The sequence below is a fragment of the Pleurodeles waltl genome, chromosome 5 (genome assembly GCF_031143425.1).
Source record: "Pleurodeles waltl isolate 20211129_DDA chromosome 5, aPleWal1.hap1.20221129, whole genome shotgun sequence".
NCBI classification, from domain to species: Eukaryota; Metazoa; Chordata; class Amphibia; order Caudata; family Salamandridae; genus Pleurodeles; species Pleurodeles waltl.
In genome coordinates this window covers 721055913-721071339 of record NC_090444.1, presented here as the reverse complement: position 1 = coordinate 721071339, position 15427 = coordinate 721055913, and the positions used below count along the sequence as shown (strand labels likewise).

The 15427-nt window shown below is 42.9% G+C and overlaps 1 protein-coding gene across 2 annotated transcripts in view; it reads left to right on the top strand.

The window, feature by feature from the left end:
- FMN2 (formin 2) overlaps nt 1-15427 on the top strand; it is a 621781-nt gene that overhangs the window by 312062 nt on the left and 294292 nt on the right. For both annotated transcript variants that reach the window (XM_069234681.1, XM_069234682.1), the window contains exon 9: nt 12291-12382. In XM_069234681.1, coding sequence (XP_069090782.1) covers nt 12291-12382 — 92 coding nt within the window. The remainder of the gene's footprint in view (nt 1-12290; nt 12383-15427) is intronic.

The window sequence follows — 15427 nt, the reverse complement described above, 5'->3', positions numbered from 1 at the left end:
AAACCCATGTCCGTGCTATACACAGTTGAGCTGAAATTATGAGAATGGCCAACAGTCTCCGAATTCCAGTATCCTGCACCATTTTGTATCCCAGCATTCTGGTGGTAGGGGTGAGGGGATTGGTATAACCCAAACCAACATTCTTCAATTAGGTCACCCCTGACCAAAACTCCTGGAGAGCAGGTCAGGCAGAGAGCATGTAAAGGAAATCTGTAAAATAACATCCACACTTATGACACCTAGCTCTAGCTACATTAGTGCTCGCCCCCATCAAACACATTTGTAAGGCGTATAGTAAAGCATACATATAGTTTTAAACTGATGTATTTTTAAATTTACAGAGTGAGCAGTGCTATCAGTTGTCTCTAAAGCACTATACATTTCTGCAGAAGACACATCTACTTTGAGTACTTCATTTAATTTAACAGCCAACCATATGCTATCATCACTCTTGATAAATCATTCTGATCTGCAGCTTCTTGCTAGTTTTCACAATATTAAGCAGAATATCAGTTCCCACAAGATCAATGCTATCCCTGGATCGAAACAAAAAGTAATCCCTCAGCTGTAAATATTTTAAAAAATGATGAGGGAACAGATTGAAAGCAACCTGCACATCCACAATGGAGCAAAAACCACTTACGTCGAAGAGCTGTCCAACCATCTTGAGTCCTAAACCTGCCCACACCCTACACACATGGTTCTGAAACACTCCAGGGAATACTGAGGTATTTCAAAGTGGGGTTTGCCTATGATTTAGTTTAATCAAGTACTTAGCAGACATCTCTCGCCATATAACTACCATGTCTCTAAAAAACTTAAATCTTACTTTTTTGTGGTAGCTAGGGTCTATGGTTCTATAAAGAAAAAGCCAATTATAGGGGCTTAGAGCCAGGTAACAGTCATACACAAGATCGCAAGGGTCAGCTAGAGTTAACACCCTACACAGCTGACCAGCAAAAGCTGCCCAAAAGTAGAGTTTAAAGTCAGGAAGCGACAACCCCCCCTTGCCTGTAAGGCTGTTCTAGAAAATGAAGAGTATGTTTCATCTGCTTGTAGCCCCAAATTAAACTGCTGATAGTTCCTTCTCATTTTTTTAAAAGAGAGTTCAGGTCTCTCAAGGGAATTGCCCGGAACAAATATAGAAATTTAGGAGGGACATTAATTTTAATTATGTTACACCTACCAATGATACTGATCAGGAGTTTATGCCAGGACCGCAGTTTTGCTAAAACAGACTGAAGCAGCGAGACATAATTTAACCTACAGATCTGATTAACCTGATCAATTAATTGAATGCATAAAGAATAAGCTGTAGGCACTGCCCCAATTATTATGGTGTGCGGCTCATGATTAAGTAAAACTTGAGCTCTAGCAAAATGTTGTTCATACCCAGAGATCAGACCAAGCTTCCCAGTCTCCTCAGATACCCCCTCTACATCTGACAATGGATTAGAAGAATAAATAGGTACAAAATCGGTCAGCAATCCCAAATGCCCCTATGGTTAACCATAGATAGTCCCAGGTCACCCCATCAAAGGCCTTATCGGCATCCAGCAGTATTATTGCAAGCTTAGATCCCGTTTTCTCTGCGATTTCAAAAGCAGCTATTGCTCTGTTAGTATTGGCCATGGTATCTCAACCTGGGATAAAGCCATGTTATTGTTTGGAGACTAAGCAGTGCAAGACTGGGGCCAGCCGGGTAATTAACATCTTTGCATTGATTTTGCCATCCACATTAATAAGTGAAGTTGGTCTATAAGAACACATTTCCCCAGGGGGCTTGCCCTTCTTGACAAAGATCACAATCTTAGTCCTATTTCATGTGTCTGGAATCCTACCAACCTCATCAATATATTGCAGTGCTTGAAAAAGTTAGGGTATTATAATATCTTTTAATGTTTTCTAAAACTTGAGGGGTATAGCGTCCTCCCCGGTCACTTCACCCGAGGGGAGAGCATCGAGGGCAGCTTCAAGTTCCCTAACAGAAAAGTCAGCCTGCAGTTGATATATACTTGTGTCTTCAAGTTTCAGAAGCTGACTATGAGCAAGTTAAGCCAGAGATTCAGTGACGGATGTGGTAGAGGATTGACAATATACCTCCTGGTAGTATCTGGTGAATTGGTCAGCTTCATCCTGGATAGAAGTATATATTAGCCCATCACAGCCTCTGATACGCTGTATTAAGCCAGCAACCTTTTTAACAGAAATCTGCTGAGCTAGAACCTGCTCAACCTGATCTTTGTACTCATATTGAAGGGCCCCGTTCCAAGCATAGGTAACAGCCACCCTTTCCCTAAACGTTTGACCAAGCTGTGACCTAATATTAATAAGCAGGGTGTTTATAGCCATCGCATGTAAGGCTTTGAGGTGTGAGAGCGCCTGACCTAGTTGACCATCAGCCTGACAGGAGTTTCTATTCTGTACATAAATAAATTGTGAAGTAATACACCTGACATATGCTTTTATCATATCCCACACCATAAGTGGGGCTACTGTGCACATATATACCATTACAAGTTCAGATAAAGCGTTAGTAATAAACGTATGGTAGCCAGAATTAGTAAGCAAATGTCATGGAAATGAAAACTAACCCTGCTGTCTGATAACTTTAGATAATCTAATCTGCAACAGTAACAGGTTATGGTCTGACAAGACCTTAGGACATATCTCGATCTCCACAGTCCTGATGCGGTCCGTGTGAGCAGATATCATATAAATCCAGGAGTAATGTCTGTATGAGTTGGAGAAAAAGGTGTATCCTGGAATTGTAGGATACAGTGTCCTCCAAACATCAATGAGCCCATGCAACCGAGCAAGCACCTGAATGGATGCCCTAATCCTAGTTATTCAGGGAGAGGCAGAGTGATTTGTTGAGTCGATAGCATAATTGATAACACAGTTGAAATGTCCCATCAGATACACATCTGCATGCCAATTCAATAACTCAAAGCTTAGTGAGTCCAACATCTCGTGGACCATCAAGGTTGGGTCCATAAATTGCACAGATGACTAGTTTCTGACCATAACCTGAGGCACTACCCATCTGCCTCTGGCATCAGACGCGATCCTCAGAACCTTATATGTGAGGTTCCTAGCCGTCAAAGCTACCACTCTTCTTTTAGGGGATGTATGAGAGGTGCTGACAATCAGCTCATACCCCAGCTGCTTAAATAGGAGCTTGGTGTGTTTCAGTTAGAGCTATTATATATGGGGCATACATTTCAATCTACTCCTGTACTAATTGCTGATTTTTAAAGAAATTCAACCCGGATGCATTCCAACACAAACATTTTTCGATAAAGTATCCACAGTAACAGGAGCCGCTGGACTAGCTTTAACAAAAATTGCTTGCCTCAGCAAATAGTTACCAACATAGACCAAAATAGGGCATGGATGGTTCACACGAGAGTTAAGAGTCTTAGTTTTAGACAGATTAGAATGGGTAACCGGTATGCCCTCTGGATCTGTGAATCCATGTCCCGATTCATCAGTTCGTGGAACGCCCGCCCAAACAACTCAACAATGCACTGACAAGGATCATCCAACACCTTCCTTTGAGGTATTCCAAAAACCTGCAACTTATTCCTCCGCTGACGATTTCCCAGGTTCTCAATTTTAGCTTGTACCATTTTCAATTGCTGATCATGCAGCCTGATGGATTTAACAGCAGCTAAGCCCTCCGCCTCAGACCCGGCCACCCACTATTCCAGTTCCATCATCTCTCTTGAACAAGGGCAGCCATCTTGCTGGCGACCTCAGACCATGTCTACTGTATACCCACATTGTTTGTCCAAACCTGCTCGTAGGGCCTCTTGGCATCTGCCTGCTGGGCCAGCAGCAGCAATATTACTGTTTGCAAGGCAAGCTCTTGGGATCCCTGAACAGGTACCATAACATCTGGACTACCAGAGGGAGAGTTACCTAAGAGCTGCCCGCTGCACATGGAGGAGGTGAAATTCAGTTTAGCATTGTGAAACAAGCACCTTCCTCTGGAAGCCCCTACAGAAGGTGATTTAGGTGCCTGCAAGATCATCGCCTTTTCAGATGATCGCCCCTACTCATTAGTGTCATTCTTATCAGTCACAGGGTGTAAATCGTCACTTTGCTGTTTATTTTTAACCCCAGGGACCCCTTTAGCCAGAGCCCAGTCCTGCAGCAGACCGCCTTTACAGTTGTTGCCCTTCCCCTGCTTCGTCCCCTGCATGAGTTAGCTGCGGTCAGATAGCACCCTCTGTTGGTCAGTTTTAAAAGTATTACCACATTGTAAGAAACACATAACATTATTGTGCAATTTTCCACCTCATTACTGAGATCTTATCCTGAAATCATTTGTAGATTGTACGTGGACGACCCACTGGTCATCTGCTTTATCTATCCCATTTTACCCGGAAATAATCCTTTGTGCTTCTTTTGTACTGTAAATTTGATCGCCTGTACCCATGTATCATGATTTACAACCTTTGTGAAGCACCCCAGTGCCATTCTCTGAAGCGATGTGTCTTCCATAAACATATCTGTAAAATGGTTTAACTACCTGGAAGTCAGAGCTTTGCAACTATTCATAAATAAAACAATACACATTCCTCATCTGTGCCTGATGATGTTTGTGGTGAGCTTTTTACATAGTTCAAAGTTTTAAAGATCTGTGATATATGTTTTTCTTCCTGATATGGAACCCCTCCCTTTTGGGCACAAAATCATTACTAGGTATGCTAAAAGGGTCTCATTTATTGTCTTCACATTTTCTGAGCCAAAACAAATACAGTTTAATTTACTTTTTTAAGAGCACGCTGCTATTTTTATGATATTTAAGCCAGGTCTGTGGCTCATAGGATGTTTTTAAATATTAGTCTCTAGATTCAGTGCGAAGTGAGAATTCATTTTGCCCATGGTGTCCTCTGTAACTTTAGGTTAGGTTTGTTCTATCACTTCACACAAGCCCATCTCTTTTCAATATTATTTATTTTGCAGTCTGTTAGGACAAGCTGGGAATAAGGAAGATCCTGACAAAAAACAGCAGTTACTTACAAATGTTTGGCTTAGTATACATCCTCTGCTCTGTCCCTCTTATGAATCTCCCATCCATGGCCCTGCTAGTATCCACCATGAGACTTCCCGAAGATTTCTAATTTGTCATTTGAACAGTGAGGTGCAGATGGAACCTGCACCCAAGGAGGTGAGACCAGAAATATGTGTGAAGAATATGATTCGAAATCAAGAGGCCAAATTCACAAAGTCTTTCATAAATTAGAAATCTACTAATGTATGCTTAAACGAGACTTGGGAGGAATTTCACTAATGATGATTCAATCCTCCAAAATTTTGCAACTTTTTTGTAATGCTTGTTACCCAAAATTTCTGAAAATTACACCACCACACAGTACAAAATTGTAGCATAGGAACAATGCGAACACCCATAACGTGGGTGTCTGTTGTTTGCAGCTCTTTTGTTTTTTTCACTTTTTTTAGCTTGTTATACATACTCACATAATTTCGCATAATTTTGCATAATTACACAAAAGAAAATTATACAAATTTTGCACATGCCTAAATCCTTCACTTGGAGTAGATTTATAATTATTTTGAAATTCTTAGAGGATTCCAGCAGCACCCATGAAAGGCTGACAGTTGCAGCCTTCCAGAAGCAATGATGTGCATACTTAGTTGCACATGTAGATGTACATAATGTGCATTTACAATGCGTAAATACTTAGAAGAAGAGCCTTTGCACTTCCTAACTTTATTTTTATATTTCTCAATAGGGAAATATTTTGTCACTGAAGCCAGTATCGTCCACCCAACCAGCTTTGCCCATGTTCCCTCCAACCATCCCCACCCTGCCTAGGTACTTCTCCAATCATATCCAGAGTGCGAATGAACCATGACAAAGATTGTGAATAGCCACAAACTTTCCAGTTTGAGGGTGTTTGTCATATTTGTAAAGTATTCTCATCCTGGAACACCCCTCTCTCCATACTTGAAAGCTGTTTGAATCCAAAATATTATTATACAATGTTTGTATAGTGTTGTGTGTTGGTACATCAATATTTAAGTATAAATGAACGTGTTGTGCAAGCAAAACATACATTTGAATTCTTAAAATTAGCTATATGTGCAACAGCGTTCAATGTTGGTGTGCAAATGGCTTGGTGAATCGCCCGAAGGTTTAAAACTCTGCATACAAAACTGACAAAAGATTTGCCATGGCAGTTTGCAGGTGGAAGTTTCAGATATGCAAAAATATCCAATGCCTTCAGATGTTTCACATTCTTGATCCATAGATGAGCGGTTATTGAATTTTTAGTGTAACACCCACACAGTCATAACCTTTTTGGTATTCTCAATTATTTACAAGACATGCATCCTTGCACTACGCCGCTTTTAAGCTTTAGCATGTAGATGGAGTATGCAGGCAAATTGTGTAGCAAGTGTGGTTAATATTCACTAATATTCCCAATTTCACAAGGGGGTAATGAGATAAAATGCATTTCATGGAAAATACGTTTCCATCACAAACTAAAGGACAACATATTAGGGGTGGGGAGCGAGCTCCGCTCCACGGATGGAGCTAACTGAGCTTATTGCACTCGCCGCACTGCTTGGAGTACGGAGTTCACCCAAAAACGCCACTAGCCCCAGCAGCCGTGTGGAGCTCACCACGCACACACTGCAGCCCAGTTATGGGACAAAAAGAGCAAGCACAGACTGTCTGCGCTTGAGGTGTGCAGCCCATAAGTGGGCTGCAGTGCGCACTCACTAACCCCACGTCATTGGGGATGGAGCTGCTTGCGGGCAGCTCTGGAATGGATTCCGGGGGCAGGAGGCAAAGGGAGGCAGAGAGGCAGGCCGTGGCGCTGGCAACGAGGACCCCCGGGAGAACCCAGGTAAGTCCTTGTTTTTTCTTATGTGCACACTTGTGCACAAGAGACCTGAAATGGCAGCTTTTGCTGCCTACGGCCCTGGCCTGAATTCAGTGCACACAGGCCAGGCTATGCAGAAGAGGCCTGAAACAGCAGCTTTCAATCCCTACGGCTCTCTCCTGAATGCGCCTGATCTCAGAAGCACTAAGCAGGGTCAGATCTGGCTAACCCCACCCTACCCTGCTTATCGCTTGCGAGATGGGGCACATTCAGAGAGGGTGCCACTCCACAGCACACAGAACTCCGTCTGTGAGGTTTTTTTTACCAACTCCATGGAATTCAGCGGAGTGGAACTCCGTCAACTCCACCCAGGCTTACAACATATAACATTTCTTTAAATGAATATCGCCACTCATGCAGATTTTTTTGCAGTGCAGAGGCATAGGAAAAATTAAAAATGAGTAAAAAATACAAGAAAATTACATGCACTTGTGGAACTAAATTCAAAACCCATAAAGAAATTGCGTGTATGCTGTGGATTTCTGTCAAATGATCAAACATCCATCTCATTACATTTCCTCCACATACATGGGCCGCATTCTTACATTTATTACCAGAAGGCTATGACCCTGGTTACACGTCCTGATGTATTCCCAATTGAGATGGAAATGAGAGTTTACAACCAAATCAGGATTACACATTCATTGGTAGACATTTTCGTACCATGTGGTTTTCCACACCTATTTGTACACAAAAAAACCAAGTGAAAAATGTGTGACGAAATACCTCAAGATGAATGGGCAAAATTTTTTGTTTTATTGCATTACTCCCCATTCACCATTCATGCTTGGAATGATTCTGGAACATTGCACCTGCGAAATAGCATGCCTGGCAATGACTGTATTTCTGTGATACAGTATAACTATGCTAAGGTTCTCAGTACAAGTTTCATAAACCAGTAAGCCAAGGGGGCATACTGCTATCGGCAACTACAAATGATCTAGTGTGTGTAGTCCAGAAATTAATAGGCCTGGATTGCGTTTCAACACAGGAAAACCACAGGTGCAGAGAGGTAGCATCTGCCAGCATCCCTACTCCCACCTACCATTACCACCTGTGGAGAAGAGATTGCTTCCCTCAGTAAAGCCGCAGCCTCTCCTCGACTTGGACATCTCCCTCGCCCCTGCTCAGCATCCCTTGACTCACATCTATTATTATTTACCACCGAACCACAGCAGGGGCCGTATTACAAATATGGCGCATTTTCCTTGTTTGCACTGGGCGCACCTTTCAAAAGATGTGCCCCATGCAAACAATGAGAGTGCGCGATATTATAATGAATGAGCTGCCCACAGGGCAGCCACAAACTCGCTCTGCCCCCAGGGCAGTGAATTCAACTGAAATACAGAGTGGCTTTGCAGCAGCCACTCCGTGTTTCACTGTGCAGGTGGCAACCTGCCTGCACATTTAAGAGGGGTGAGGGATCCCCTTGCAGGCAGGTGCAGTGAGTCACTGCACCTGCCTGCATGAGGATGTCTGGAGGGTCCATAGGATTCCCTTTACCCCCTCCAGAAGGCTGTCATCATGGGCCACACTGACAGTGTGCCACCCTTTTATAGCACACTGTCAGTGCGCCTCTTGAGAGCTTCCTTGCCATTGTGCCAGCATCTATAATATTGTGCAGGCACAATGGCAAAGATATTCCCCCATTTGCATGGGGGCATGGGCCTGTGATGATAGCACTGGCTCTATATGTGCGGCAGCGCTATCTGTGGTACAGGCTAGGGCTCACAAGCATTTGAGGCCCCTTCTATAATACCAATGTGCCCCAGGTATGCGCAAAGCGGGTGCAAACACATGTGGGGCCCGGGGCACTTCGTGTAATACGTCTCCAGGTCGTAAATATCTGCAGTGTAGTCCCTGGATTCAGGGGAAAACAGATTTTTACCCAATATTTCCGATTCCCCTCCTAAGTCTGGGCTACTCCTAATGAGGGCCCAAAAGCCATAACACTCCTAGAGTTCAACTGTGGACTGAGCTACGGAAGAGTAACATTTTATTTTCTTGGTTTTGTATACCAACTGTGTTGAAAATTGGGCTATACATTATGTGGCTGGCACAAGTAAGTGTTCCTCAACTGTGTTTAGTGGGAACCAAGCACCCCCATTGTATCGCTTCACTCTCATGGAGTAGTGAGGTGGAGCAGTCTAAGGCCTACTCAAGGGAGGTGGTGTGGGCTAGTAATCACCAATCACTGGCACGCAGTAAAAACACTCAATAAATGATTGTCCAGACAGTACTTTTTCCTTAGAAAAAGGATAAGTATACTTATTGTGCAAACACTACTAAATACAATGCTTTAATTTTCCAAATATACATTGGCAGTTAGAACATACCATATATGATATTGTGTGATCACTGGTAACCCCTAGATGAGTCTCCCAAATATATCAAGGGACTTTCAACAGTCATTGGTTCGTAACTATGTTATTTTGGCATGAATCAGTGTCATAATTGTGATAAGGATGATTCAATACAACATATGCAATCATCATGAAAACCCAATAAAACGTTTGCCAGGAATAGCGTTTGTATTTGTGCATTCTTTTATATATTAGACATTCAACTGTAATGTTCAAAACAACCTTTAGAGGGCATCACAGAAAAACATTGCAACATCACCATACACTCAGCCCCTAAAGAAGATATCCACATGAACAGTACATTATACATTTTTTAGGCCTTCTAATATGTTACCATACACAAGGTCTTAGAGAGCAGACCACTCCAAGCTGTAGCACAAAAGCTCCAGCTCGGCCAGTTTGAAAATGCCTGAAAAAGTAGGGAAAGTGATGATTTTGGGGTTTGGGTCCCCCCAACCTAGCATGAAGATCCACCCAGAAAATGATCTAAGGAGCAAGAACACGTTGTGCTGAACAGTTTGGTGGTGGTCCGATCGTCCTAGGACCACCACAGGCTGAGTCATGAGTGAGAAGACCCCACAAAGCATTACGGGGCAAGCTGTGTGCAGGTTGTGCATATTATAGCAGCAGTTCTCCTGCTGCACCAAGGAGAGCGGCGGTGTGGTTTTCCTCCTTGTTTGCATTTTAGAATGCGGTATTGCACCCCGTTTTCCACTTTTCTTTGATGCAGGTGACTGATGCAGGTGACTGGTCCCTCCCGGCACCCCAGAGATGGAGGGCAGGATGCACCCATAGCTGCCCTTGCTGTCTCCCACCACCGGCAACATGATTGTGTGCTGCCGCAGGAGCCAGCAGTCCCACTTCAGCAGGCAAAGGGGTGTTGTTGGGGTCACCTCCCAGCGACCAGGGATACAACTAGTCCCAGGAATGGGGTCCTGGGCCCTTTCCGCCTTCTGCAGGGGGAGCGCGGCGGCATTCCCCCATCTTTGGAATCCCAGGAAAGCATGACGGTGCTTCCCCACACCTGGAAGCCCACCGGGGTTGGGATGGGGTCCCAGCCCCTGCAACAAGAATCCACCTGGGGGATGGGTTCCCTGTGCGAAGTGGGGAAAAGGGGGGGGAGGCTCTAAGCAAGCCCTTTCCTCAACTTATCATCTCAGCTTCCTTGCACCAGCACTCGAGCCCTGGCCCGCCCCAGGGGAATTCAATACAAATAGCAGCAGAGCTCCTCACACTCTGAGAGAGTAAACACTAGGTCAATGGTTGCCAAACGTAAGTATGCCATAACTCGGGCCCTGTTTGGCTGATTTGGACAATCCTGGGTGTATTTCACAACCCTGCTTACCTCCAAAGCGGTGCAGCCCTGCAAAGGCGGGTGCTTCTGGCTCCCTTCGCCAGTTCTCCTCTGTGACTTTGTAGATGGGTGCATAGAAGTCCTGGGCTTCCGGCAACTGGTCCTCAGGGGAAGTTAGGGGGGCAGCCTCACTGGCCCTTGGGGAGACCCGCTTGTCTTGAGTTCAACTGCACAGTGCCTTGGGTCCTGAGTGTGTTTCAGAGGGTTTCTCCTTTCAGTTCTCCATGGAAGTCCTCGGGTCCAGCAGCAGATTAGGTAGAAAATCCACAGGCAGGACAGAGTCTTCCCCTTGTGCAAGAGTTTATAAAGGAGAGAAGAAGGTCCCGGAAGACAGGCACCCCTAACCAATCCTGGAATGATACATCACCTCTCTACCCCCATCCCAACCGTTCTGCACAACATGTTGGGACAAACCAAAATAGCGCCATCCATGAGAAATTGATCACATCAGCTCCTGGGGTTTCAGCTCTACACCTCGCCAACATCATGGCCAGAGACTTGCACACTAGAATTTCAAAGGGAGCTCACCCCAGTGGGTTGGCTCCAGTTGTCTGGATACTCTCCTTTGTTCAGTGGGTTTGGGCTGGCCCATCCCAGTTGTAGTGTGACAGTTGGGTGATGGATACAGATATTTCCGCCCCATCCTTTTCCACCTCAGGAGCTAAAAGAAGTAGTGCTAAGTGCTCCTTTTGTGTGGGACTGCCTTTGTTCCTGTTGCTGAAGAAAATTTAATTATGGGGCACTGCAGGGTGACACAAGCGCTGGCTCTGATCCTGAGCTGAGCCAAGAAAACATGGAAACTCTTAATGACCCTCAAGATGTACAGTTATCATGTCGGAGGTTACACATTTGGTTTTCTCCCACAGCTTACACCCCAATTCAAGACGTCAATAGTCTCTGTAGGCCAAGGGGAAGTGAAACTACATTCTGAGGCAGTTCCCTCCATATGTGTATAATGGAGTGTCACTATAGTTAAAACAGTAAAGCTCACTGACTTTCTCTAATAGTGTACACTACCCTCATTAGGCCTACCCCGGGTGAATACCTAACCCTTAAGAGCCCCATTGTGCCAGGCTCCCTGTGCGCTGTTCCCACGCTGTGCAGGACAGTAGTCTCCCACGTGCAGTTCACATGTGTGCACACATGTGCACGTGTAACCAGCCAAGTGCGCCTTACCTTGCTGCGTTGCAGCGGCCTTATCTTAAAAGGCAGACACTGGTGGTAAACACGTGCAGTCCGATTACCATGTGATTACCATACAGTGAGACACCGGTAGTGAGGCTCATCCACAGCAAAAAGTCTAAAAACTGGGTGATCAGAAAAGCAAAAAAATCCACGCATACTGCAGGGGCAGAACCCAGTGCAACAAACGGTAATGCAAAGATGAGTACTAATGTAATTGCATTTTGTGTTATCTGTAAATATTGGGCAAAGACCACAATTGTAAGCAGAACAAAACATCCTCTGTAGCTTTATACTGCTTGCCAGTATTGTACGTCCTTCATTCATAAGTTGTTTTAAAGGTCATTGGCCTAACCAAGACCCTTTTTCCTTATTTCTTCACTAACATTGATAAGCCATGTGTATTATCTCTCATGTGTTTCTAATGCTTAGTACACAGTGTTTTTTGTTTTTGAATTTGTATTTCAGAGAGCTCAGACCGAGGAAATGGAAAAGCTTCAAAAGCATGCAAAGACGTCCAAAGAGAAGGACAATGTAAAGCCATTGGATAAACCTGAGCAGTAAGAACATTTTATAATATGTCTTCACTTTAAAGGAGAGATGTTTATGTCTAATAAGATGTCATATGGTAATTGTGATGGCTTCATCCTTCTTTTTTGAAGAATATGGAACTTTTGAAATGGCAAAAAATCACATATTTTTATAATTATGGTTGACAGAAAAATACTATTTGGATGTTATGTCATGAGTGGGTTGGGCCATTCAATAAGTTACTTTCTGTAGAGGTGTTCAGCACTGCTTTTTGTTTTTATAAATTCACTGGTGACTCTCCCAGCTTACCCAGCTGGTTGCTTCAATTGGTCTGTTCACTGCATTCCATGTTTGTATGGGTTGTGCTTACAATCTAATCAGGAGAGGTGCTAGAGGAAGGTGTCTATGGGTGCCCTGTATGAGAGTATTCAAATAAAATATGAATCTTCTTTACAGTAACTTTTTTATACCTTAGTTGACCATCATTATACCAGACATGGCATCCATGATGCCAGGCAAACACACAAAATGTCTAAATTGTCCAAAATAAGTTAGGACCACTGTTACAGCAATTGCAAAAAGAACAAGGGATGGACGGAATGTTGAACAATGTCAAACATTCACCCACAGTACAGAGATCTGGGTCTAAACCATTGTATTTTGCTACCCATGCCATTCCAGTTTGGACCCAGCCATATGCAAATCACTCTTGACCCTGTTCCCCATGTCCCTCTCTGAAAATATGGGTTGTGGAATACTTTTAACACTCTCTTTGCTCTCTTACCCGAATATGAGCAGCATTATCAAGTGATGGCTTAACACCATTATATAAATCAGACTGTGCAGACTCATAGACTGGCTAAAGTCCACTAAGGAAGTGTTCCTCAGACAAAGAAAACAGAGATAATTCAGTTTAATATAAGATTACTAAACATAGGGATGGATATGCATAGCATGAGTCTTGAAGGAATTGTGCAATGTGATCTGTATACTGGCACAATACTAGATGCATTTGAAAGGCAGGAGTGTTGGGAATCTAGGAGTTAGAAATGATTGGTTAGGAAGACTTGGATTTGACCTTCTAAAAACATCCGTATGCATCTCATAGTATCTGTGTGCTATAAAGTTATGTGAATAGCTCTTAACTTATATAGGAACTTCAAATAGGACCCTAAATTCTAATTAACTCATCACTAGACTCACTAGCTTAGCCCGTATAAGCATGACCCAAAAAACATATAACTGTATTATTTAACAATATTAATGCTCTTAATTTGTGTGATATATAGTTAACTACAGCACTTACAACTAACACAACAAACTAACTCTAGGCTCCATTCCAAGTGGACACTTCCACTAAGCCAGGAGATCATTGTGGAATGCTGTTGTCCACAGTGTATCATTGTTTTACTATTCCAAGATGGCCAACACGTTGGTTCTTAATGTGGCAACCATGTTTGAACTCTAAAACAATGATAGACTATTTAGAATACCTTTGTAAGACAGAGATCCGCTGTTATGTTTGGCTATGCTACTGCAAATCTATGCCTGCCATGTTTAAAAAACAGCATGTTTTCTTTTTAACTACTTGTATTCTTTAGATTTTTCGTGCATATGGTGTTGTTTGTGGTTTTGTTGTGGTTGTGTCTGAGGTAAATGGAAGGATGAGCCAGTAAATTGCTAAATTGATGCATGAGTGCACGATGAGTGACATAGTGCATGTATGAAGTCTTTTTGAGTATCTACTCCATTCAATAAAACAAAAGGCATTTTCATTCATAAGCCAGACCTATTGGCAATGCGAATGCTCATTTTGCAAGTGTAATTTTTAATGATAATAAACAATGCCATGATTTCGTAACATGTTCAGCATAACCAAATAATGAATTGCCAGACCCAGCACCTCCATTATCAGAATGCGCTACACTATTTGTGTATGAAGGATATGTATGAATATTATTTTTAGCAATTAATTGCTAGCAAGGAAAACATGCTTTATATAGCAAACTGTTAAAACAAGTAAAAGAAAAGAACATTTTAAGTGAAGGTGAGCCTTCAAAATGAGTCTTACATAAATGGGTACTGCTGATAAATCCTTGATTTTGAGGGAGGTATACATGTTATCTCTCACACTAAGTCAAACATCAATATCAAACAAGGCACATTCAAACTGCTGGTGACTACTCTCTTAAACAGATTTTAAATAATTTTGGATAAGACCCTGAACAATGCACTGATGTTGTAAAAATAATTCTAAAAAATGAAAACAGAAGTAGGATCATAAGAGCAGACCTCAATGAGTTTTGTACCTGGTTTTCTTATTGATTATTTCATTAGAAACTACTGCTAATGGATCACTGCCCTGTGACTTTTTGTTAGAAATTGTAATTGTGCAGCTTTATCAACATTGAAACACATACTCATTTCCCTAAAATGTGCTTTCGCTGTGCACCCAAAAGGCAATTAAAATAACTGGTCATGTTAATTAAGTCTCTCTCATTTCTATTTGAGGCGTAGCAACCTGGCTTGCCACTTATCTGTCTTGGCTTTACTGTTCAGGTGCCTAGAATACCGACACATGAAGCATCTCTGTGGGCTCACAGTGTAATCCCCAGGGCTTGGTACACCCCTGCCTACTCGGGAAATCTAGTGATGGAAGGTTAACTTAACACTAGCTAGGCTAAAGCCATGGTCGCCATTTTCAAGTGTACTTTCTTAAACACAGGGTCGGACTCACCTATAGGCCAGTTAGGTAGTGTCCGCTGGGCTACTTTGACAGATCAGTGCATGGGTCAGTTTTTAGCAGTTCAAGGGCCTGTTTTATAACCAGGTGGGCCAGTTTAAACTATTGATTTCTCTTGTATTACCACAAACTTTGTCTTCAGCAAACACAAATGCATTCAGCCCCTCATAACTTGCAAAATATCCATGCAATGTGTCTTTAGAAGCTCAAAACTGACCTGATTTGAGAATATGTCCTACCTTTTTTTAGCTGTATGGTTCGCTGATTGGGGCCAATTTAATATTGGTGCCCGTCCCTATTGTTTGTTCCAGTCCGACCCCGCTTACACAAT